The sequence below is a fragment of the Palaemon carinicauda genome, chromosome 1, assembly GCF_036898095.1.
Source record: "Palaemon carinicauda isolate YSFRI2023 chromosome 1, ASM3689809v2, whole genome shotgun sequence".
Taxonomy (NCBI): domain Eukaryota; kingdom Metazoa; phylum Arthropoda; class Malacostraca; order Decapoda; family Palaemonidae; genus Palaemon; species Palaemon carinicauda.
In genome coordinates, this window is record NC_090725.1 from 98439901 (window position 1) to 98466903 (window position 27003).

The 27003-nt window shown below is 43.2% G+C and overlaps 1 protein-coding gene across 1 annotated transcript in view; it reads right to left on the reverse strand.

The window, feature by feature from the left end:
• LOC137650048 (kelch domain-containing protein 4) overlaps nt 1-27003 on the reverse strand; it is a 160481-nt gene that overhangs the window by 25856 nt on the left and 107622 nt on the right. The window contains exon 8 of the mRNA XM_068383081.1: nt 4640-4764. Coding sequence (XP_068239182.1) covers nt 4640-4764 — 125 coding nt within the window. The remainder of the gene's footprint in view (nt 1-4639; nt 4765-27003) is intronic.

The following is a 27003-nucleotide window of genomic DNA, read 5'->3' on the forward strand; positions in this document are numbered from 1 at the left end:
AAGGTCCACCCTTAGGGGAAGTGTTCTGGGAACGTCTACTAGCCATCGAAGTACCTCGGTGAACCATTCTCTCGCGGGCCAGAGGGAAGCAACTAGCGTCAACCTTGTCCCTTCGTGAGAGGCGAACTTCTGCAGTACCTTGTTGACAATCTTGAACGGAGGGAATGCATATAGATCTAGATGTGACCAATCTAGTAGAAAGGCATCTATATGAACTGCTGCTGGGTCCGGGATTGGTGAGCAAAATATTGGGAGCCTCTTGGTCATCGAGGTTGCGAAGAGATCTATGGTTGGCTGGCCCCAGGTGGCCCAAAGTCTCTTGCATACATCCTTGTGGAGGGTCCATTCTGTTGGAATTATTTGTCCCTTCCGACTGAGACAATCTGCCATGACATTCAAGTTGCCTTGGATAAACCTCGTTACTAGTGATATGTCTAGACCTTTTGACCAGGTGAGGAGGTCCCTTGCGATCTCGTACAATGTCAGAGAGTAGGTCCCTCCTTGCTTGGAGATGTACGCCAAAGCCGTGGTGTTGTCCGAGTTCACCTCCACCACTTTGCCTTGAAGGAGAGACCTGAAGCTTTTCCAGGTCAGACTTACTGCCAGTAGCTCCTTGCAGTTGAAATGCATTGTCCTTTGACTCGAGTTCCATAATCCCGAGCATTCCCGACCGTCTAATGTCGCACCCCAGCCTACGTCCGATGCGTCCGAGAAGAGAACGTGGTTGGGAGTCTGAGCAGTCAGGGGAAGACCCTCTCTAAGGTTGATATAGTCCTTTCACCAAGTCAGACAAGACTTTATCTTTCCGGAAACCGGGATCGAGACCGCTTCTAGCGTCTTGTCCTTTTTCCAGTGAAAAGCTAGATGGTATAGAAGAGGACGGAGGTGTAGTCTTCCTAGTGACACAAATTGATCCACGGATGACAGTGTCCCTACCAGACTCATCCACAGCCTGACTGGGCAGCGTTCCTTCTTCAGCATCTTCTGGATGGATAGCAGGGCTGGGGGCTGATCGTCTTGTTCAGCAACGTCCTCATCAGAGGGTTCCTCATCCGAAACTGATGAGGAAACGGCAACGGAGTGGGCAACGTCTGACTCGCTGAATCCGGTCGCACTGGTGGATGCGTGACGGAGCCGGACGCAATATCATGGAACTGCTGCACAGTCTGTGAACTGTCAACAACCATGGGTGCGCGAGGAAGTACAGCGTCAACCCGAAACTGTCTAGACTGTCTGGGTTGTGCAGTCAACACCCTACCGGGTTGCTGAGGTTGACGCACTGCGTCACAACAAGTCACCTCTGCTGGTTGTTGAACGTCCTGAACGTCAACAACCACCTCCGAGCGTCGCTTAACGTCAACGTGCGACTGGCAACCCACACTGGGTCGCATCGGTGGAGGAACCACCTCAACTGGCAGACGCGAGTAGGTTACCTCAGCGTCAACAGGGCGCACAACCGACCGGTTGGAAGGTTGTTGGCCAGAAGGAGGAACCACCTCAACTGGCAGACGCGAGTAGGTTACCTCAGCGTCAACAGGGCGCACAACCAACCGGTTGGAAGGTTGTTGGACAGAAGGTTCTTCTCCGCATTTAAGTCCTCTATCAAGGACGCAAGCTTGGACTGCATGTCTTGCAGCAAAGCTCATTTAGGGTCTACGGGAGCAGGTGTGGCAACAGACGGGGTTAGCGACTGAGGCGGAACCATTTACCATCCCTGAAAGCCTTGTTATGTGTGACATAATAGTACAGCAAAACTTCAAAGGCTCGACAAAAGTTGAGAAGTTGACCTGTAAACAACTTGGAGCGTCTCCTGGCTAGGCGCCAGGGCGAGTCTACCAGAATTGAGAAGTCTATCTGGGCAGAGGCATGAACTCCCAAGCCGAGAACTTCTCTCGTGTCCTATCAGACTCTCGCTCTATAAGCCAGTTTAAAAGAAGGGAAAACAAAGGCTGTATCCCTAAAACTCCTCCTGGTGCAAAAACCAGTCGCCTAGCCAACGTAACGCTCTCTAGGAGAGTGAGAGAGCACTAGCTTAAAAACAACGGCTTCGAAGTAGCTAGGCCTAGTGTAAGTTCTGACGTTTAGGCGAACGAGGAGCAGCAGTTACAAGATCCGGACGAAGATCCTTAAAAAATCATCATGATTTAATTAAAGTCCATAGGAGGCTAAGCAGCTTAAGGCTCCTCTCCAAATGACAGAGTCCTCAAGGGAATATCAGTAGGAGGGAGAACAGCACTTTCTCATCTACAGGAACCTTGTCCGATAAAAGCTAGGTAACCTCAGTGAGTCTCTCACTGGTGCATTAGTAGCAGACCAGAAGGCAACGTCATGTAACTGCTTGACAGTCTGTGAACTGTCAACAACTGAACTGTCAACCCCAACAGGTGCGTGAGGACATACAGTGTTCACTCGAGACTGCTTTGACTGTCTATACTGAGCAGTCAAAACAACTCTAGAATGCGGAGGTTGACGCACCGCGTCAAAACAAAACAACTTAGACTGTTGTTGTACCTCGCGAACGTCAACGGAAGGTTCCGTGCGTTACTGAACGTCAACATGCGGCTGGCAGGGTACACTGGAACGCATGGGTGGCGGGACTCTCTCAGCTGGAGTGCGGCAGAAGGTCGCCTCAGCGTCCACAGGACGCACAACCGTGGTTGGTTGTAGGCTAGAGGTTGGTGCAGTGTCAACCTTCTCCGCACGAAAGTCCCGCATCAATGACGTTAACTGAGACTGCATGGTCTGCAGCAAAGACCACTTAGGGTCTACAGGAGCAGGTGCGGCAACAGACGGTGTGACTGCCTGATGCGGTACCGCTTTGCCTCTCTAGGAGGTAAACAGTCGTCGGAAGACTGCAGCGAGTCCGAACTGACCCAGTGGCTACAACTGGGCCGTTGGACTTGCGCGGAAGGGACCGACTTGCGCTTAATAAGCTGCGAGACCTTGGTCCATGGTTTCTTACGAGAAACCTCTTCCGCAGACGAGAAATAAATGGGCTCTCTCGTCTTTGTGTGGGTGGGGCGATCTTGGGTAGATACGCCCGAAACCACGGAGGGAAACGTCTGTTCGTTGATCAAGGCCTGACGAACCCATAAGTCGTTCGACATTACTTCTCCCCTGGGCTTGGGAGCTTGCAAGAGGTCCCGGACTAGGTGAACGACAGGCACGAACAGACGAACCCTCGGACGCAACACTGTAACACTTTGCGCATATCACTTTATCACTTTGATTTTCTGTTTTGCACTTATTTCACTGAAATCGAAACTTTTACTGATTTCTACCTGAAACACGCAATTCTACCCTCATTAAAAGGTAGTAATTGCTTAATACTAGCAAAAAACAGAAAACATATATAAAGATAAAAAATTCAGTGGCTGGGAAAGAGACTAAACACTAGTTCAAATAAACTACGTTTACAATCTCTCACCGCACATAGCCTGGGAACAAGAATAAAACCCTAGAAACGTTTTACCTTCTTCCCCGTACAGCGACTAGGGACGAGAGTAACACGAGAACAACGTTACCCGCTTGAACGGAACGTTTTCTCTCCTCTCTCTCCCTCCGTCTCTATCTCTCTCTCTCTTTCTCTCTTGATTTCGCACCTAAGAGAAGAGCCCAATTATATATCGTCAAAAAAACATGTTATTTGACTAAAGGAAAAAAACTGAAAGGTTTTCCAATAAAAAGTTCCTTTAATTTAGAATTTAAAACATTAAAGCTAAGAAAGAATGAACAAAACGTCAGAATCGATTTACTCTTACTGCAAAGTGAAACCGTGATACACTCTCTCTCTATCGTAACGATAGAGCGCATGTTGAACGTCCTGAACGTCAACAACTGCGTAGTCTAAAAAACTAAACGTTAGTTCATCTTTGAAAACAGTACGAAGACTATCAAAGAAATTCTTTCATAAAACATTAAATTTAAAAAGTTTTAAATTCTTTAAAGGCTAAATACGATATAACGGGCTCAACGTTGATTAACTTCGGTTCCAAGTTAGGACCGCCTACTATCAGGAAAGGTCGCATATAAACAACACATAAAAATTATCTTTATATGTTTATAATAAATGGAAAGTTAATCGAAGAGGCCTAATAAAGGCGGAGAGATATAAAATATATAGATCTATAACGTGTTAAGCAAAATTACTAAAAACCTAAACACACTTCCGTCTAAGGGAAGGGTCGGCCATTTAAAAGTGAAAGAGAGTCCATACTCTCTTTGTCACCCTAATTAAATCTATTCAAAACGAGTTCAAGTTTTGAGATGAAGATAAAACACCTGCATAGCGAAAGCTCAAAACTAGAATAGTGTACTTCACCAAATAGTTGTGAAAACAAATCCAGTTAGTAACAGCGTATCAGTAGGTCTTGCCGGTAGCCCGACAGAGAGAAAATTGGTTCTGTGTTTACATTGAGTACTGAGTACCTGCTAGACAGATGGCGCTGTTGATGTACACCCCCTACCTGCATAGCGATCGCTGGCGTATTTTGAACGTAGAGTTTTCTGTCGAGCAACAGAGTTGCAGCTTATATAATCACCGGCTAAGTTTAATATTGAAAATTAAGTTACACTGTACTGTCCAAGAAAATCAAGTCGTATGAATGCCTCGATGAACAAGATTTCAAACAAATCTTACCTCTTGATCATCATGATCATCTTCATCATCGTCATCCTCTTCTTCTTTTCCCCCTTCTTCGTCAGTCTTCTTTTTTCTGCGTCTTTTCTTTTCCACCCCTAATTCTTTTTTACCCGTTACTGTCACTGTAAGTAGAAATCAAAATAATTACCACATATATAAGTATCCCCTAAATGCCGTTTTCTTAATTTACATCAATCTCAAAAGAGGACTATAATTAATGAAGCTAATTAGGAAATATGCTGAATTGAAAGAAATACAATTCAACAATAAGTAAAATTAGCCAAAGTGGTAGCTGTCTGAAGGAAAGAGGAAAATTACTTAATTTACTTATGGCAAAAGCATATTCAACATTTTATTGGGCACTCCACAACAAAAACTTTTATATTTATAAATACTAAAACCAAAGGTTCACATCTGCCAAAAGCATACTAAAAGAAGGTAATAGGTTGGCCAGGGCACCAGCCACCCGTTGATATACTACCAATAGAGAACTATTGAGTCCTTTGACTGGCCAGACAGCACATTAGATCCCTCTCTCTGGTTAAGGCTCCTATTTCCTTAGCCTACATATACAACAACTAGTCCTCATGCACCTAACAACACTGAGATTACCAAACAATTCTTCTTCACCCAAGGGGTTAACAGTAATTGTTCAGTGGCTAATTTCCTCTTGGTAAGGGTAGAACAGACTCTTAAGCTATGGTAGAGTTCTCTTGCTTGAGGGTACACTATTATATCCTATTTTTCTTCGGCTTTTTTTTTATATAGTTTATATATTAAAGATTCTTTATAATGTTGTTATTATTCTTAAAATATTTAATTCCTACATTACTTCTCTTATAGTTTATTTCCTTGTTCCCTTACCTCACTGGGCTATTTTTTCTGTTGGAGTCGTTAGGCTTATAGCATCCTGCTTTTCCAATTGGGATGTAGCTTAACAAGTGATGATAATAATAATAACAACAACAAAAACAACAACAACAACAACAACAACAACAACAACAACAATAATAATAATAATGAACACTTGAGTATCTTACAATTCTTGCTTTACTGCATAAACCTTGAGTGACAAGTTTAATGCAAAAGAGCAACAAAAATACATAAAGAGGATAAATTAATGCTTCTCAGAAACATTACTCTTAACAAATAGTATTCTTGAATTGGAAATTAATGGCTCCACTAATATTCATCTTTCAACAAAAATAATCCTTCCCCTACAATTCCTAATAATTAGCTTTGTTATATACAAGGCACTAAAGATTTCACATTTTAATTAAACTTTACAGTTGAATCTTCAATATCTCAACATTACCATAATTCACCTCTGATAACAGTACAAGGTAACACATCTACATGATGATTTTCTCAACTCCACCTCCTGTAAATCCCTTCCTGTCATAATAAACTTGATTTTTGTTCATTAAAAAAAAATTACAAATACTTGGTATATAGCATATATCAAAAAGCATAATTATAGAAAACAATAGTCGATTCATAGCCCTATACAACCCCAGGCAAACAAAACAATATGTGCAGATTCCTTCCCTAATTACTCCTTGCCTGGCAAGTGTCAACAGTTGATAGGATTTTTGGCCTTTATAATTTTTAGTATTTTCATCATTTAATCACTTATATTGGGTTTGTGCGTGTATTGTACCACTATATAAGGGTAAGGGAGATGTGCATGAGTGTTGTAATTCAAGAGGTATTAGTTTGTTAAGCGTAGTTGGAAAAGTGTATGGTAGAGTATTGATTAATAGGATTAAGGATAAAACAGAGAATGCAATCTTGGAAATACAGGGTGGTTTTAGAAGAGGTAGGGGTTGTATGAATCAGATTTTTACAGTTAGGCAGATATGCGAGAAATATTTAGCATAAGTTAAGGAGGTGTATGTTGCGTTTATGGATCCGGAGAAAGCGTATGATAGAGTTGATAGGGAAGCAATGTGGAATGTGATGAGGTTATATGGAGTTGGTGGAAGGTTGTTGCAAGCAATGAAAAGTTTCTACAAAGGTAGTAAAGCATGTGTTAGGATAGGAAATGAAGTGAGCGATTGGTTTCCGGTGAGAGTGGGGCTGAGACAGGGATGTGTGATGTCGCCGTGGTTGTTTAACTTGTATGTTGATGGAGTGGTGAGTGAGGTGAATGCTCGAGTGCTTGGACGAGGATTAAAACTGGTAGACGAGAATGACCATGAATGGGAGGTAAATCAGTTGTTGTTTGCGGATGATACTGTACTGGTTGCAGACACAGAAGAGAAGCTTGGACGATTAGTGACAGAATTTGGAAGAGTGTGTGAGAGAAGGAAGTTGAGAGTTAATGTGGGTAAGAGTAAGGTTATGAGATGTACGAGAAGGGAAGGTGGTGCAAGGTTGAATGTCATGTTGAAGGGAGAGTTACTTGAGGAGGTTGATCAGTTTAAGTACTTGGGGTCTGTTGTTGCAGTAAATGGTGGAGTGGAAGCAGATGTACGTCAGGGAGTGAATGAAGGTTGCAAAGTGTTTGGGGCAGTTAAGGGAGTAGTAAAAAAATAGAGGGTTGGGCATGAATGTAAAGAGAGTTCTATATGAGAAAGTGATTGTACCAACTGTGATGTATGGATTGGAGTTGTGGGGAATGAAAGTGATGGAGAGACAGAAATTGAATGTGTTTGAGATGAAGTGTCTAAGGAGTATGGCTGGTGTATCTCGAGTAGATAGGGTTAGGAACGAAGTGGTGAGAGTGAGAACGGGTGTAAGAAATGAGTTAGCAGCTAAAGTGGATATGAATGTGTTGAGGTGGTTTGGCCATGTTGAGAGAATGGAAAATGGATGTCTGCTAAAGAAAGTGATGAATGCAAGAGTTGATGGGAGAAGTACTAGAGGAAGGCCAAGGTTTGGGTGGATGGATGGAGTGAACGAAGCTCTGGGTGATAGAGGATAGAAGTGAGCGAGGCAAGAGAGCGTGCTAGAAATAAGAATGAATGGCGAGCGATTGTGACGCAGTTCCGCTAGGCCCTGCTGCTGCCTCCGATGCCTTAGATGACCGTGGAGGTAGCAGCAGTAGGGGATTCAGCATTATGAAGCTTCATCTGTGGTGGATAATGTGGGAGGGTGGGCTGTGACACCCTAGCAGTACCAGCTGAACTCGGTTGAGTCCCTTGTTAGGCTGGGAGGAACGTAGAGAGTAGAGGTCCCCTTTTTGTTTTTGTTTCTTTGTTGATGTCGGCTACCCCCCAAAATTGGGGGAAGTGCCATGGTATATGTATGTATGTATTCTTAACAATCTTATCTGTGCTTCCCTTTTGTTGAGCTAGAGTTTGGGGATATTTTAACTTTTTTATCTGGTGGATAGTTCCTTGGGTGGTAGTTTGATTAAAAGTATTTCATGAGTTCTGACATTACTTTGTTTGGAAGTTTCATTTTGCTTCTGCTTCATTAGTGTGAACTGCAGGAGTTGAATTCTATTTTTGCCCTTTTGATGGTGATTTGGCAAAGGTTACCTTGAGCCATTTCTTGGATAGCCTTGGTTTTTGGACTAAACTCATTTTGCTGTGGGTTTATATTTCCCATTAGGTATAATGGAATTGCAATATTTCTCAATACAGTACAGCTAAAAGTAGTGTTTTATATACTTAACTATTTTTCTGTTGTTTAAGCTGGACTTAATTACTTATACAGTGAACCCTCGCTACTTCGCGGTTCGACAATCGCGGATTCACCACTTCGCGGGGTTTTCCCATAACCCATATATATATACATATCGCGGATTTTCCGGAAAATTCGAAAATACCGCGAAATCTGAAGATAACCAAATACGATATTTTGTTACCTGTAATTCCATTAATACTGTAATTAGTAATATCTGCTCTTACTGATTGTTCATTGCATTACATATGATATATAATTCAGCACAGAAAGAAATAAAACACGAAAAGAGAATGTGATCATACGATAATTCAGTACGTAGTAAAATTAAATCGAACATGAAACGCAAATCAGATGCAGTCATACCATATTAGAATGGTGTGTACTGTAATGGATGTGCTTCTTTTCCATGAATCTTTTGTATGTATACGTACGTAGTACAGTACTGCATCCAATAATATTCTTTGTTGCAAAAATCACATTTCGAATAAGTACTGTAAGCGTACGAGAGAGAGAGAGAGAGAGAGAGAGAGAGAGAGAGAGAGAGAGAGAGAGAGAGAGAGAGAGAGGCGTAAAATAGCGTACGTACGTAAATTTTTATTATTATTGTTATTATTATTATTATTGTTGTTGTTGTTAATAAAATTATTATTGTTATTATTATTAATCATTATTATTATTATTATTACTGTACAGTATTATTATCATTATTTATTATTATTACGGTATTGTACTTAATCTACGTACGTTCAGTGTGCGCGGGACATCTTCTATGAGTAACCAACGCACCATAGTACTGTATAAGACGGGTTGTGATTGGTTCAAGCGCTGATAGATGACGAATCAAAACTCAAGTTTTGTTATCTAGCCTGTGATTGGTGTTTTGCCCGCATCTTCTACCCGCAGCATCAAAGTTCTCGCGGGACTGCATCGTTCACTTTCTCTTTCCGCGTATTGCTGAGTAGACGTTCTTAAGTTTGTGAAGTTGAATCTGTGCTGTGTGCGACTGTTTTAAGTTGAACTTTTTGTTGAACTTTCTGTTACAATGGCTCCCAAGCGTTCTGCTTCTAGTAAGGCTGGTAGTGAGCCTAAACGCCACCGAAGAATGATGACGATAGCTGAGAAGGTTACGCTTCTCGACATGTTAAAAGATGGTAGAAGTTACGCGGCCGCCGGCCGCCATTTTGGCATCAACGAATCCACCGTTCGCTACATCAGGAAGGACGAGGCGAACATTAGAAAGACTGCTGCAATCACCTTTAGCAGATCAGCGAAGCGAGTCGTTACAACGCGTAATAAAACGATCGTACGCATGGAAGGTGCTTTAGCTGTGTGGATTGCCGACTGTCGGAAGAAGAACATAGCGTTGGATACGAACACCATCCGAACAAAGGCTTTGAGCTTGTATGAGAATTTTGCGGCAAAGGAACCTCATGACGACGATGGCGACCATGCTGAAGAAGATGATGATGTAGATGATCCTCAACCAGGGACCTCCACTGATTCCCAGCGTCAGAAACAACGTTTTTCCGCCAGCAAAGGATGGTTCGCGAAGTTTCAGAAACGCTTCGCCCTGAAAAGCGTTTCCCTGCATGGGGAGTCTGCTTCCGCTGACACTGCCGCTGCTGAAACTTACGTGAACCAGACTTTCAAGAACATTATCGCTGAAGGTGGATACAAGCCGGAACAAGTGTTTAATATGGATGAAACCGGCTTGTTTTGGAAGAGAATGCCGTCGCGAACTTTCCTGTTCAAAGAGGAAGCCAAAGCCTCTGGCTTTAAGGCATTCAAGGATCGCGTTACCCTCGTGATGTGTGGCAATGCTGCTGGATTTTTGTTAAAGCCGGGGCTTATTTATAAGTCGAAAAATCCTCGCGCTTTGAAAAACAAAAATAAGAATCTCCTTCCCGTGTACTGGATGCATAATCAAAAAGCATGGATTACGAAGATGCTGACCTCCAACTGGTTCCACCAGTGTTTCATCCCGCAAGTCCATGAATATCTCTTAGAGAAGGGCTTGCCAGTCAAGATCCTTCTCCTTATGGATAACGCTGGTGGACACGCAACTGACCTGTCGCGTGAGGGCGTTCAGGTTGAGTTCCTGCCACCCAACACCACGTCATTAATTCAACCAATGGACCAGGGGGTTATCAGGGCGTTCAAGGCCCTCTACACGAAGAATACCTTGGCGGACCTCGTTGCGTGTGTGGATGCTGCCCAAGATGACGAGGATGAAGACTTCAACTTGAAGGCGTACTGGCGGCAGTACACCATAGCCACGTGCCTGCAGAATATTCAAAAGGCACTTCAAGAGATGAAACCTGCAACCGTAAATGCGAGCTGGAAGAAGCTGTGGCCCGATATTGTTTACGACGACAAGGGATTTACTCCGTCGGAAATCCAACACTCTGCAATACGGAAATCTGTGCAGTTGGCTGCCATAATTGGGGGTGACGGGTTTGGCGACATGACGACTGAAGACGTCGACGAGTTGTTGGACTGCCATTCCCAGCCCCTAACTGACGCAGACCTCGAAGACCTGACGAAATCGGCAAGTGAGGAAGAGAGTGAGGGTACCCAGGAAGAGACCCAAGAAAATGTAGAAGAAACGGGCTTAACATTAGAACGGCTCGCCAAGTTCTGCAACCATATGAAGGAGGCGAAAGAAATGTTGCAAGAGTGGGACGAGGATATGGTTCGCTCGATGCAATTCTGCAACAAGGTCGATGACATCACGACTCCCTACAGGATGCTCTTGGATCGAAAAAAGAAGCAGCGGCAACAACTTCCGATCACAATGTTTTTTCAGCCTCGCAAAAAAGAGCCAGTTCCTCCTGCTAGTACGCCTTCGGAAGAAATTGAAGAAGTTGAAGAGGTGTCCCAGGAAAAGACACCTCCGTCTGAAGAGACGTAAAATACTATCATTGACTGCACAGTAGAACACATCATCAGCTTCATCATCATCATTTCTACTGTGCAGCAAATTCATCGCCATCGTCATTCAAGTTTTTCTGGAACTTCTTTCGTGGTGAGTACAGTAACAATCTTTATTTTTTACTTTAACCTGTTTTATAGTTTAGTACTGTACGTACTGTATGCATTAAGTTAAAGGGAAGGTTTTAAAAGTCTACATGTTGTAACCTATCATATTTTTTTTGTTTAAAATTTACATTTACGTACGTAAAACAATCTCTCTCTCTCTCTCTCTCTCTCTCTCTCTCTCTCTCTCTCTCTCTCTCTCTCTCTCTCTCTCTCTCTCTCTCTCTCAAATTGTTTTCCTGCTTTGCTACGTACAAGTACTGTATAATTTATATTTGTAAGGTAACATATTTTGTAAATGCTTTGTACTGTAAATACTGTATGTACTGTATCATTATTTATCACTATCATCATGCGTGTTAAATGCCTTGTTTGTTCTGAGCGTGGTTGTTTACTGAGCGTACACGCCGTCGTTTCAGGCGGCGTCATAAAGAAAAAGATTTCATTTGGAAGTCCTAAGAAAAATACGTAAACTAAAACATTGGTAATAAAAAAATCAACATACAGTACTGTATAATCAATATAATCGATGCAAAAACTAACCATACGTACATATATGTGTACACTAAATGAGTTTGTTTCTTCATTATGATCAGAGATGAACGTAAACAAAACATTGGTTGCCATTTTTTATCGTGCTTTTTAGGTGTTTAGGAAACACATGATATAAAATCGCCTTTAATATTTGTGCCTGTTTTAGTTTAGGGTGCTGTAGTACATGCATTAAGTGTTCTGTACATTACAGGGTGTAAAGGGTGGTTTGTTAACAGTACTACGTACAAGGGAAGGTTTTAAAAGTCCGAATATACATGTTAAATAAATAGGTAAATATGCTGTCACTACTTCGCGGATTTTCACCTATCGCGCCCGCGTCTGGAACCTATCTACCGCGATAAACGAGGGTTCACTGTACTCATCTTCACAGCTTTTAAGTGTTACTATTGTTAATTCATGTAGTTCTACCAAGATTTTTCTGTTTTCCACTCCTAAGCATTTTCAGGCGTTCTCAAATATTAGCTCTCATTCAGTAAATATCTGAACTAGTTTTGGAGTTTAATTTTCAATTTTAGAAATCTTAGGCTTATGCAAGCTTTTATAAGACAGTTCACTTGTTTTGAATACTTGTGTTAGATGTGTTTACAATGAGAAGTCACACCAAGCCAAATCTTATAATACATATATGGCAAGCAATAAAGAATAAATTTATCTTTTGTGCAGTGTTTGTTGGATTTATTCACCTGAACTCACTTGCTCTAGTCAAGACTGGTTGATGGAGCAGTTTTTATAAAAGATTGACTGACAGAGTACTTCTGTTTCCTCTATCTTTGGATGCCTCTAGACTGTTTTCTCATCTCTCATCATCTGTAAATACCAAAATGGTGGGTTCATCTGCAGGTATGATAGGCTACAGATTGACAGCTGGTTTCTTTAACCCTTTTACCCCCAAAGGACGTACTGGTACGTTTCACAAAACTCATCCCTTTACCCCCATGGACGTACCGGTACGTCCTTGCAAAAAACTGCTATTATTTTCATAATTTTTTGAGAAACTTCAGGCATTTTCCAAGAGAATGAGACCAACCTGACCTCTCTATGACGAAAATTAAGGCTGTTAGAGCAATTTAAAAAAAATATACAGCAAAATATGCTTGAAAAAAAATAACCCCTGGGGGTTAAGGGTTGGAAATTTCTAAATAGCCTGGGGGTAAAAGGGTTAAGAATATAATAGATTTTTTTTTTTAGAATTTTACCTTATTCCTGAATACCGTATATACTTGTGTAATGTTCGATTTTTGAAGGCCTATTTTTCAGTTAAAAAAGTAAGGGTCGAACATTACACGAGATATATATTTGAAAAAGTAAAAATTTCTGGCCTACCGTTAGGTAAACGTAAGCTAGGCCTACGCGAACATTACCCTAGGCTATGCTACCTACCGGTAGGTAATCGTAGGCTATGCTTACACGTATATAAGGTTACCTACCGGTAGGTAAACATAGGCTAGGCCTATATATACAGTACTAACCATGTTCATTTAACACCACGCATATTATTAGCATGGATTTTATTTCCTAAACCATCATAAATAGTTTTTTTCCGCTACGAGTAATGACTTTACCATAACGCAGCAGGTATGAAGCTAGCAAACAGTCGGGTTGCGTATGTTATAACGTGATATGGTTAATGAAAAAATTAGGCTCATTTTATTTTACTTGGTATGGTATATTAATTGATAATAATAATAAACTGCAAAAATTTTTCTTAATTTAATCCACATTTTTTTTTCTCCAAGTTCGAACGCTAGTTTCGGTAACTCCAAACATTTTTACAGCTTGAACGTTATTTGTCGTTTCATCGGACAGCGGCTGCAATAACTTGAAGCTTGAATTTTGCAGTAAATTTTTTATATTTCTTGGTAGACATCTTGATGGGTTATGAGTAAATTCTTATTCATATATATTGTGAGGAAAAAAATGATTAGCATAACGGGTAATTATAATCACCGTAATTACCTGCAATTACCGGTAATGGTAATTTGTTACTCAAAACGATGAACTAATTTTGTTTGCTACTTTAAGTGTTTGCTTGTTTTTGAAAGCTATTAGGCGGTGATGATAATCGGCTGTTTGCAACTAAAGTGTTCGCTAGAAAATGTACGCTGAATACTCAATTGTTATTGTAAACAGATGTTAGTATTTAGGTGTTGTTCCGATTTGTTTTATGCATTTGTTTGTCGCACTTAGGCATAACCCTTACTTTGTTGGTAATTATGGTAAGCTGGAGATACAAGACCTCTAGCCTACTGCCAAAATCAAGACACGAACATTACATGAGGTAGATGATGAATTCATGATTTTGAAGGCAAAATAGGGGGGTCGAACATTACACGAAGTCGAACATTACACGAGTATATACGGTATCTCTTTTTCACTCTTATCATACATTTTGTTAACCTGTTTCTAATCTCCCCTTTTGATTCAGTTATCAACAAAAGGTCATACGTATTACGTACCTCCCATGGGCATTGTGTCTGTACAGTACTCCTTTCATAGCTTTTTCCGATGAAAAATGACAAATAAAAGGCAAGAGGGATTATTTGTTAATGCAATTTATCTTTAATTATTCTGCTGCTGTCACCATGCATATTGTGTTTTAATATACAATGGCCCTTCACTTGCTCACCAGTCTTTCAAAGATACATAACATTTGTAACCTTCATCTAATTACCTGATATGATTCTTTGAAGAATGCTCTATACGGATCCACAAATACATTATATAAATTTTTCCCTTTTACATAATACTTAATTTGATCCCACATTAAACAGATCACCTCTGTGGTTGTATTCTGTCACAAAACCAATATGCTATTTTATTATTATTATTATTATTAGCCAAGCTACAACCCTAGTTGGAAAAGCAAGTTGCGACAGCTCTAACTTCGTGTGTCCTTACCTTCAGCAAAGCTTGGTCTTCCTCATTCAGATGGGAATGAGCTTCTCGTATTAACAGTCTGATAAAATAGGATAAAGCATTCTTTGACATAAGCAAAGATGGTTTCTTAACTGAACACCATAAAGCTTCAGACGGGCCTCGTAAAGGTTTTTAAAAAGAACTTAAGAGCTCTTACAGGACATAAGACTCTTTCTAGTTCATTTCCAACCATACGATAAGTTTGGAATATCGAACGATATTGGCCAAGGCCGAGAAGGCAGCTCGTGTTTGGCTAGAAAACCAAGATGTAGAACATGTAGCCGTTTCGGATGAGAATCCGATGTTCTTGCTGAAGACATGAATCTCACTGACTCTTTTAGCTGTGGCTAAGCATACCAGGAAAAGAGTCTTTAAGGTGAGATCTTTAAGGGAGGCTGATTGTAACGGTTCGAACCTGTCTGACATAAGGAATCTTAGTACCACGTCTAAATTCCAACCAGGTGTAACCAAACGACGCTCCTTCGTGGTCTCAAAAGACTTAAGGAGGTCCTGTAGATCTTTATTGTTGGAAAGATCTAAGCCTCTGTGACGGAAGACTGATGCCAACATGCTTCTGTAACCCTTGAAAGTGGGAGCTGAAAGAGATCGTTCTTTCCTCAGATATAAGAGGAAGTCAGCTATTTGAGTTACAGAGGTAATGGTCGAGGATACGGATACTGACTTGCACCAGTTTCGGAAGATTTCCCACTTTGATTGGTAGACTCTAAGGGTGGATGTTTTCCTTGCTCTAGCAATCGCTCTGGTTGCCTCCTTCGAAAAAACCTCTAGTTCTCGAGAGTCTTTCGATATTCTGAAGGCAGTCAGACGAAGAGCGTGGAGGCCTTGGAGTACCTTCTTTACGCGTGGCAGACGTAGCAGGTCCACCCTTAGGGGAAGAGTTCTGGGAACGTCTACTAGCCATCGAAGTACCTCGGTAAGTTATTCTCTCGCGGGCCAGAGGGAAGCAACTAGCGTCAACTTTGTCCCTTCGTGAGAGGCGAACTTCTGCAGTACCTTGTTGACAATCTAGAACGGAGGGAATGCATATAGATCTAGATGAGACCAATCTAGTAGAAAGGCATCTATATGAACTACTGCTGGGTCCGGGATAGGTGAGCAAAGTATTGGGAGCCTCTTGGTCATCGAGGTTGCCAAGAGATCTATGGTTGGCTGGCCCCAGGTGACCCAAAGTCTCTTGCATACATCCTTGTGGAGGGTCCAATATGTTGGAATTATTGTCCCTTCCTACTGAGACAATCTGCTATGACATTCAAGTTGCCTTGGATGAACCTCGTTACTAGTGAAAAGTCTAGACCTGTTGAACAGGAGAGGAGGTCACTTGCGAACTCGTACCATGTCAGAGAGTAGGTCCCTCCTTGCTTGGAGATGTACGTCAAAGCAGGGAGTTGACCGTGTTCACCTCCACCACTTTGCCTTGAAGGAGAGACCTGAAGCTTTTCCAGGTCAGACGTACTGCCAGAAGCTTCTTGCAGTTGAAATGCATTGTCCTTTGACTCGAGTTCCATAATCCCGAGCATTCCCTACCGCCTAATGTCGCACCCCAGCCTACGTCCGATGCGTCCGAGAAGAGAACGTGGTTGGGAGTCTGAACAGTCAGGGGAAGACCCTTTCAAAGGTTGATAAAGTCCTTTCACCAAGTCAGACCAGACTTTATCTTTCCGGAAACCGGGATCGAGACCGCTTCTAGCATCTTGTCCTTTTCCAGTGAAAAGCTAGATGATACAGAAGAGGACGGAGGTGTAGTCTTCCAAGTGACACAAATTGAACCACGGATGACAGTGTCCTAACCAGACTCATCCACAGCCTGACAGGGCAGTGTTCCTTCTTCAGCATCTTCTGGATGGATAGCAGGGCTGGGGGTTGATCGTCTTGTTCAGCAATGTCCTCATCAGAGGGTTCCTCATCCGAAACTGATGAGGAAACGGCAACGGAGTGGGCAACGTCTGACTCGCTGAATCCGGTCGCACTGGTGGATGCGTGACGGAGCCGGACACAAGATCATGGTACTGCTGCACAGTCTGTGAACTGTCAACCATGGGGACGCGAGGAAGTACAGCGTCAACCCGAAACTGTCTAGACTGTCTGGGTTGTGCAGTCAACCCCCTACCGGGTTGCTGAGGTTGCCGCACTGCGTCACAACAAGTCACCTCTGCTGGTTGTTGAACGTCTTCCTAGTGACACACTGAACGTCCACAACCACCTCCGAGAGTCGCTTAACGTCAACGTGCGACTGGCAACCCACACTGGGTCGCACCGGTGGAGGAACCATCTCAACTGGCGGACGTGAGTAGGATACCTCAGCGTCAACAGGGCGTACAACCAACCGGTAGGAAGGTTGTTGGCTAGAAGGTTCTTCTCCGTAAAAAATCCTCTATCAAGGACTAAGCTTGGACTGCATGTCTTGCAACAAAGCCCATTAGGGTCTATGGGAGCAGGTGTGGCAACAGACGGGGTTAGCGACTGAAGCGGAACCATTTACCATCCCTGGAAGCATTGTTATGCTTTAATTAAAGTCCATAGGAGGCTAAGCAGCTTAAGGCTCCTTTCCAAATGACAGAGTCCTCAAAGGAATATCAGAAGGAGGGAGAACAGCACTTTCTCATCTACAGGAACCATGTCCGAGAAAAGCTAGGTTATCTCAGTGAGGGTCTCACTGGTGCATAAGCAGCAGACCAGAAGGCAACGTTATGTAACTGCTTGACAATCTGTGAACTGTCAAAAACTGAACTGTCAACCACAACAGGTGCGTGAGGACATACAGCACTGGTGCATTAGTAGCAGACCAGAAGGCAACGTCATGTAACTGCTTGACAGTCTGTGAGCTGGCAACAACCAAAGCTGTGTGGGGAAGCCTCAACTCCTGACTGACTAGTCTGCTGCGGGCGAGTGGCGGTAACCACAGTGGGTTGCGGAGGCTGACACACCGTGTCAAAACACGGCAGCTTGTGGTAACTCACGCACGGCAACGGAGTGCTCCGTGTGTCTGTGGGAGTCAGCATGCGTCTGGCAGGGTCGACTGCGCATGGGTGGAGGAGCTCTCACAACAAGAGTGTGGGAGCAGGCAGCCATGCTGGGCGCACAACCGTGGCAGGTTGTAGGCAAACGGGTGCATCGTCAACCTTCTCCGCAGTCGGAGTGTGGGAGCAGGCAACAACCAAAGCGGAGTGGTGGTGCGTGGTGGGGACTGCCGTGGGTTGCGGAAACTAACGCATCGCGTCAAAACACGGCAGCTTGACTCCACCTTCCCACTGCTGATGCGGTAGCTCACGCATGTTAACGGAGGGAGCCGCACGTCGGCTAACGTTAACATGCGTCTGGCAGGGTCGATTGCGCATCGGAGGTGGAGCTCTCCACAGCCGGAGTGTGGGAGCAGGCAGCCTCAGCGTGAGCTGGGCGCACAACCGTGGCAGGTTGTAGGCTAACGAGAGCAGTGTAAACCTTCTCCGCACGAAACTCCTGCATAACCGCAGCTAACTGAGTCTGCATAGACTGCAGTAAAGACCACTTAGGGTCTACAAAAAAAAAAAAAACGGCAACAAACGGAGCTACTGTCCGTTGTGACTGAGGGTCTAAAACAGCTGGTGCGGCAACAGACGGAGTTACTGCCTGTTGCGGTACCACCTTGCCTCTCTTGGGAGGTGTGCAGTCGTCGGATGACTGCAGCGAGTCCGAACTGACCCAGTGGCTACACCTAGGCCGTTGGACTTGCGCGGAAGGGACCGACTTGCACTTAAAAGCTGCAAGATTTGGTCCATGGTTTCTACGAGAAACCTCTTCCGCAGACGAGGAATAAATGGGCTCTCTCGTCTTTGTGTGGGTGGGGCGATCTCACGTCGGCAACGTGTGTAGATACGCCCGAAACCACGGAGGGAAAAACGTCTGTTCGTCGATCAAGGCCTGTGGAACCCATAAGTCGTTCGACATTACTTCTCCCCTGGGCTTGGGAGCTTGTAAGAGGTCCCGGACTAGGTGAACAACTGGCACGAACAGACGAACCCTCGGACGCAACACTGTAACACTTTGCGCATATCACTTTATCACTTTTGATTTTCTGTTTGCACCTATTTCACTGAAATCAAAACTTTAACTGATTTCTACCTGAAACACGCAATCCTATCCTTCATTAAAAGGTAGTAATTGTGAAAACAGTTTTACAATGCAACAGAAAAACATAAATAAAGATAAAGAATTCAGTGGCTGGAAAAGAGACTAAACACTAGATCCAATAAACTACGTTTACAATCTCTCACCGCATAAAGCCTGGGAACGAGAATAAAACTCTAGAAACGTTTTACCTTCTTCCCCTACAGCGACTAGGGAGAAGAGTAAAAAACGAATTCAGTGGCTGGAAAAGAGACTAAACACTAGATCAAATAAACTACGTTTACAATCTCTCACCGCATAAAGCCTGGGAACAAGAATAAAACTCTAGAAACGTTTTACCTTCTTCCCCTACAGCGACTAGGGAGAAGAGTAAAAAACGAGAACAACGTTACCCGCTTGAACGAAACGTTTATTCTCCTCTCTCTCCCTCCGTCTCTATCTCTCTCTCTCTTCTCTCTTGACTTAGCACCTGAGAGAAGAGCCCAATTATATCGTTAAAACATGTTATTTGCTAAAGGAAAAAACTGAAAGGTTTCCCAAATAAAAAGTTCCTTTATTTAGAATTTAAACCATTTAAGCTAAGAAAGAATGAACGAAACGCTAGAATCGGTTTACTCTTACTGCACCGTGAAACCGTGAAACACTCTCTCTCTATCGTAACGATAGAGCGCATGTTGAACGTTCTGAACGTCAACAACTGCGGAGACTAAAAAACTAAACGTTAGTTCATCTTTGAAAACAGTACGAGACTATCAAAGAAATTCTTTCATAAAACATTAAAATTAAAAAAGTATTAAATTCTTAAAAGGTTAAATACGATATGACGGGCTCAATGTTAAATAACTACGGTTCCAAGTAAGGACCGCCTATTATTAGGAAAGGTCGCATATAAACAAACATAAAAATTAATTTTTTATAAGTTTATAATAAATGGAAAGTTAATCGAAGAGGCCTATAAAGGCGGAGAGATATAAAATAAATAGATCTATAACTTGTTAAGCAAAATTACCAAAAACCTAAACACACTTCCGTCTAAGGGAAGGGTCGGCCATTTAAAAGTGAAAGAGAGTCCATACTCTCTTCGTCACCATAATTAAATCTATCCAAAACGAGTTCAAGTTTTGAAATGAAGATAAAACCCCTGCATAGCGAAAGCTCAAAACTGGAATAGTGTACTTCACCAAATCGTTGTGAAAATAAATCCAGTTAGGGACGGCGTATTAAGTAGGTCCTGCCATTGGCACGACAAAGAGAAAATTGGTTCTTTGTTGACATCGAGTACTTGAGTACCTACTTGACAGATGGCGCTGTTGATGTACACCCCCACCTGTATAGCGATCGCTGGCGTATTCCGCCTGTAGGTTTTTTCTGTCGGGCAGCAGAGCTGACAGCTATATGATCATCGGGTAAGTTTGATATTGAAAAATTAAATTAAATATTTAAAAAAAACATAAACATCAAAACAGATAATTCATATATAACTATAAAAAGACTTATGTCAGCCTGTTCAACATAAAAACATTTGCTACAACTTTGAACTTTTGAAGTTCTACTGATTCAACTACCCGATTAGGAAGAGCATTCCACAACTTGGTCACAGCTGGAATAAAACTTCTAGAATACTGTTTAATATTGACCCTCATGCTGGAGAAGGCCTGACTATTAGAATTAACTGCATACCTAGAATTATGAACAGGATGGAACTGTCCAGGAAGATATGAATGTAAAGGATGGTCAGAATTATGAAAAATCTTATACAACATGCACAATGAACTAATTGAACAATGGTGCCAAAGATTAACATTTAGATCAGGAATAAGAAATTTAATAACTCCTAAGTTCCTATCCAACAAATTAAGATGAGAATCAGCAGATGAAGACCAGACAGGTGAACAATACTTGAAACAAGGTAGAATGAAAGAATTAAAACACTTCTTCAGAATAGATGGATCACTGAAAATCTTGAAAGACTTTCTCAATAAGCCAATCTTTTATGCACTTAAACAAGACAGACCTAATGTGTTTCTCAAAAGTAAATTTGTTGTCAAGAATAACACCTAAAATTTTAAAAGAGCCATACAAAGTAAAAGAAACATTATCAATGCTAAGATTCAGATGTTGAGGAGCCACTGTCCTAGACCTACTTACAATCATACTTTGAGTTTTGTTAGGATTCAACTTCATACCTCATAATTTGTACCATGCCCTAATTTTAGCTAGATCTCTATTAAGGGATTCAGCAACCCCAGATCTACATCTAGGGGATGGAATTGATGCAAAGAGAATAGCATCATCTGCATTTGCAACAAGCTTGTTTTCTAGGTCAAACCACATGTCATGCGTATATAGTATGAAAAGTAATGGGCCAAGAACACTACCCAGTGGAACACCAGATATCACATTCCTATGCTCACTATGGTGACCATCAACAACAACTCTTTTGAGATCTATTACTTAAAAATTCAATAAAAATGCTCAGAAACGACCCACTCATTCCCTTGAAAACAAGGGCCTCATGATTAAAACGGTCAAAGGCACCATTAAAATCAAGGCCAATCATACAAACTTCCTGACCATAATCAAGGGATTTCTGTACAGTATTGGAGATTGTACAAAGGGTATCACATGCTCCGAGGCTTTTACGAAAACCAAATTGCAAAATAGGGAACAGATGGATACCTTCAGCAAACCTATTAAGACGTTTTGCCAAAAGACATTCAAACACTCAAGATAACAGGGGAGTTATGGAAATTGGGTGGTAATCAGTTGAACTTATAAAGACTTCTTAGAATTTCATCTAACACCTATAATACTTTCATATAGTGCTCTTGTAATCATATTCTTAAATCCCTTTCTTCTCTACAATATGTTATTCTTCCCGTTTCACCTTATTCTGCCAGCTTAATGTGGTCTCCATATATTCTGGTTAACATTTTAATGAATGGATATCCCAGTGATTTATAGCAAATACCATTATCCCTACAATTCTACAATTTTTTCATTCTTGATTAACAAAACTTCTATGGTAGAATTGTTCTCAACTTCCATTATTTCATAATCATTTCCATCTCTGACTACCTAAATCTCTACAAAACCCATAATCTTTAACAATGGGGTGCTTTTGTGAATTAATAAATCTGGTACCAAATTATGACATTAAATGCAACACTGGTGTAAGGCACTCATTAAATATGACACGCTAAAATAACCTTTTCTTTAAGCTGGTCACAATTGTCTGACTGAAAAAAATTTGATGAATGGTACACAATTTCATACCAAAATTTAGAAAAACATAATTTTGATAATAAAATGTTATTTTCCTTAGTAAAATAAATTTTTGAATATACTTACCCGATGATCATATAGCTGTCAGCTCTGCTGCCCGACAGAAAAAACCTACGGGCGGAATACGCCAGCGATCGCTATACAGGTGGGGGTGTACATCAACAGCGCCATCTGTCAAGTAGGTACTCAAGTACTCGATGTCAACAAAGAACCAATTTTCTCCTCTGTTCCACTGGGTCTCTATTGGGGAGGAAGGGTGGGTCCTTTAATTTATGATCATCGGGTAAGTATATTCAAAAATTTATTTTACTAAGGAAAATAACATTTTTCAATATCAAACTTACCCGATGATCATATAGCTGATTCACACCCAGGGGGGTGGGTAGAGACCAGCATTACATGTTGACATTATGAGCTAAGTATTCCGTATTTCATTTTAGCAGTTATTCAAAATAACAAGCATAAAATAAATAAGTACCTGGTAAGGAAGACGACTTGAACAATTACTCTGCCTTTTTAAGTACGTCTTCCTTACTGAGCCTCGCGATCCTCATAGGATGCTGAGCGACTCCTAGGAGCTGAAGTATGAAGGGTTGCAACCCATACTAAAGGTCCTCATCAAAACCTCTAATCTAGGCGCTTCTCAAGAAATGATTTTGACCACCCGCCAAATCAAGTAGGATGCGAAAGGCTTCTTAGCCTTCCGGACAACCCAAAAATATTTCAAGAGAAAGATTAAAAAGGTTCTGGAATTAGGGAATTGTAGTGGTGGAGCCCCCACCACTACTGCACTCGTTGCTACAAATGGTCCCAGAGTGTAGCAGTTCTCGTAAAGAGACTGGACATTCTTAAGATAAAAGACGCGAACACTGATTTGCTTTTCCAATAGGTTGCATCGAATATACTTTGCAGAGATCTATTTTGTTTAAAGGCCACGGAAGTTGTGACAGCTCTAACTTCGTGTGTCCTTACCTTCAGCCAAGCTTGGTCTTCCTCATTCAGAAGGGAATGAGCTTCTCGTATTAACAGTCTGATAAAATAGGATAAAGAATTCTCTGACATAGGCAAAGATGGATTCTTAACTGAACACCATAAAGCTTCAGACGGGCCTCGTAAAGGTTTTTAAAATAGAACTTAAGAGCTCTTACAGGACATAAAACTCTTTCTAGTTCATTTCCAACCATACGATAAGTTTGGAATATCGAACGATATTGGTCAAGGCCGAGAAGGCAGCTCGTGTTTGGCTAGAAAACCAAGATGTAGAACATGTAGCCGTTTCGGATGAGAATCCGATGTTCTTGCTGAAGGCATGAATCTCACTGACTCTTTTAGCTGTGGTTAAGCATATCAGGAAAAGAGTCTTAAAGGTGAGATCTTTCAGGGAGGCTGATTGAAGTGGTTCGAACCTTGCTGACATAAGGAATCTTAGAACCACGTCTAAATTCCAACCAGGTGTAACCAAACGACGCTCCTTCGTGGTCTCAAAAGACTTAAGGAGGTCCTGTAGATCTTTATTGTTGGAAAGATCTAAGCCTCTGTGACGGAAGACTGATGCCAACATGCTTCTGTAACCCTTGATAGTGGGAGCTGAAAGAGATCGTTCTTTCCTCAGATATAAGAGGAAGTCAGCTATTTGAGTTACAGAGGTAATGGTCGAGGATACGGATACTGACTTGCACCAGTTTCGGAAGATTTCCCACTTCGATTGGTAGACTCTAAGGGTGGATGTTCTCCTTGCTCTAGCAATCGCTCTGGTTGCCTCCTTCGAAAAAACCTCTAGTTCTCGAGAGTCTTTCGATATTCTGAAGGCAGTCAGACGAAGAGCGTGGAGGCCTTGGAGTACCTTCTTTACGCGTGGCAGACGTAGCAGGTCCACCCTTAGGGGAAGAGTTCTGGGAACGTCTACTAGCCATCGAAGTACCTCGGTAAGTTATTCTCTCGCGGGCCAGAGGGAAGCAACTAGCGTCAACTTTGTCCCTTCGTGAGAGGCGAACTTCTGCAGTACCTTGTTGACAATCTAGAACGGAGGGAATGCATATAGATCTAGATGAGACCAATCTAGTAGAAAGGCATCTATATGAACTACTGCTGGGTCCGGGATAGGTGAGCAAAGTATTGGGAGCCTCTTGGTCATCGAGGTTGCCAAGAGATCTATGGTTGGCTGGCCCCAGGTGACCCAAAGTCTCTTGCATACATCCTTGTGGAGGGTCCAATATGTTGGAATTATTGTCCCTTCCTACTGAGACAATCTGCTATGACATTCAAGTTGCCTTGGATGAACCTCGTTACTAGTGAAAAGTCTAGACCTGTTGAACAGGAGAGGAGGTCACTTGCGAACTCGTACCATGTCAGAGAGTAGGTCCCTCCTTGCTTGGAGATGTACGTCAAAGCAGGGAGTTGACCGTGTTCACCTCCACCACTTTGCCTTGAAGGAGAGACCTGAAGCTTTTCCAGGTCAGACGTACTGCCAGAAGCTTCTTGCAGTTGAAATGCATTGTCCTTTGACTCGAGTTCCATAATCCCGAGCATTCCCTACCGCCTAATGTCGCACCCCAGCCTACGTCCGATGCGTCCGAGAAGAGAACGTGGTTGGGAGTCTGAACAGTCAGGGGAAGACCCTTTCAAAGGTTGATAAAGTCCTTTCACCAAGTCAGACCAGACTTTATCTTTCCGGAAACCGGGATCGAGACCGCTTCTAGCGTCTTGTCCTTTTCCAGTGAAAAGCTAGATGATACAGAAGAGGACGGAGGTGTAGTCTTCCAAGTGACACAAATTGAACCACGGATGACAGTGTCCTAACCAGACTCATCCACAGCCTGACAGGGCAGTGTTCCTTCTTCAGCATCTTCTGGATGGATAGCAGGGCTGGGGGTTGATCGTCTTGTTCAGCAATGTCCTCATCAGAGGGTTCCTCATCCGAAACTGATGAGGAAACGGCAACGGAGTGGGCAACGTCTGACTCGCTGAATCCGGTCGCACTGGTGGATGCGTGACGGAGCCGGACACAAGATCATGGTACTGCTGCACAGTCTGTGAACTGTCAACCATGGGGACGCGAGGAAGTACAGCGTCAACCCGAAACTGTCTAGACTGTCTGGGTTGTGCAGTCAACCCCCTACCGGGTTGCTGAGGTTGCCGCACTGCGTCACAACAAGTCACCTCTGCTGGTTGTTGAACGTCTTCCTAGTGACACACTGAACGTCCACAACCACCTCCGAGAGTCGCTTAACGTCAACGTGCGACTGGCAACCCACACTGGGTCGCACCGGTGGAGGAACCATCTCAACTGGCGGACGTGAGTAGGATACCTCAGCGTCAACAGGGCGTACAACCAACCGGTAGGAAGGTTGTTGGCTAGAAGGTTCTTCTCCGTAAAAAATCCTCTATCAAGGACTAAGCTTGGACTGCATGTCTTGCAACAAAGCCCATTAGGGTCTATAGGAGCAGGTGTGGCAACAGACGGGGTTAGCGACTGAAGCGGAACCATTTACCATCCCTGGAAGCATTGTTATGCTTTAATTAAAGTCCATAGGAGGCTAAGCAGCTTAAGGCTCCTTTCCAAATGACAGAGTCCTCAAAGGAATATCAGAAGGAGGGAGAACAGCACTTTCTCATCTACAGGAACCATGTCCGAGAAAAGCTAGGTTATCTCAGTGAGGGTCTCACTGGTGCATAAGCAGCAGACCAGAAGGCAACGTTATGTAACTGCTTGACAATCTGTGAACTGTCAAAAACTGAACTGTCAACCACAACAGGTGCGTGAGGACATACAGCACTGGTGCATTAGTAGCAGACCAGAAGGCAACGTCATGTAACTGCTTGACAGTCTGTGAGCTGGCAACAACCAAAGCTGTGTGGGGAAGCCTCAACTCCTGACTGACTAGTCTGCTGCGGGCGAGTGGCGGTAACCACAGTGGGTTGCGGAGGCTGACACACCGTGTCAAAACACGGCAGCTTGTGGTAACTCACGCACGGCTACGGAGTGCTCCGTGTGTCTGTGGGAGTCAGCATGCGTCTGGCAGGGTCGACTGCGCATGGGTGGAGGAGCTCTCACAACAAGAGTGTGGGAGCAGGCAGCCATGCTGGGCGCACAACCGTGGCAGGTTGTAGGCAAACGGGTGCATCGTCAACCTTCTCCGCAGTCGGAGTGTGGGAGCAGGCAACAACCAAAGCGGAGTGGTGGTGCGTGGTGGGGACTGCCGTGGGTTGCGGAAACTAACGCATCGCGTCAAAACACGGCAGCTTGACTCCACCTTCCCACTGCTGATGCGGTAGCTCACGCATGTTAACGGAGGGAGCCGCACGTCGGCTAACGTTAACATGCGTCTGGCAGGGTCGATTGCGCATCGGAGGTGGAGCTCTCCGCAGCCGGAGTGTGGGAGCAGGCAGCCTCAGCGTGAGCTGGGCGCACAACCGTGGCAGGTTGTAGGCTAACGAGAGCAGTGTAAACCTTCTCCGCACGAAACTCCTGCATAACCGCAGCTAACTGAGTCTGCATAGACTGCAGTAAAGACCACTTAGGGTCTACAAAAAAAAAAACGGCAACAAACGGAGCTACTGTCCGTTGTGACTGAGGGTCTAAAACAGCTGGTGCGGCAACAGACGGAGTTACTGCCTGTTGCGGTACCACCTTGCCTCTCTTGGGAGGTGTGCAGTCGTCGGATGACTGCAGCGAGTCCGAACTGACCCAGTGGCTACACCTAGGCCGTTGGACTTGCGCGGAAGGGACCGACTTGCACTTAAAAGCTGCAAGATTTGGTCCATGGTTTCTACGAGAAACCTCTTCCGCAGACGAGGAATAAATGGGCTCT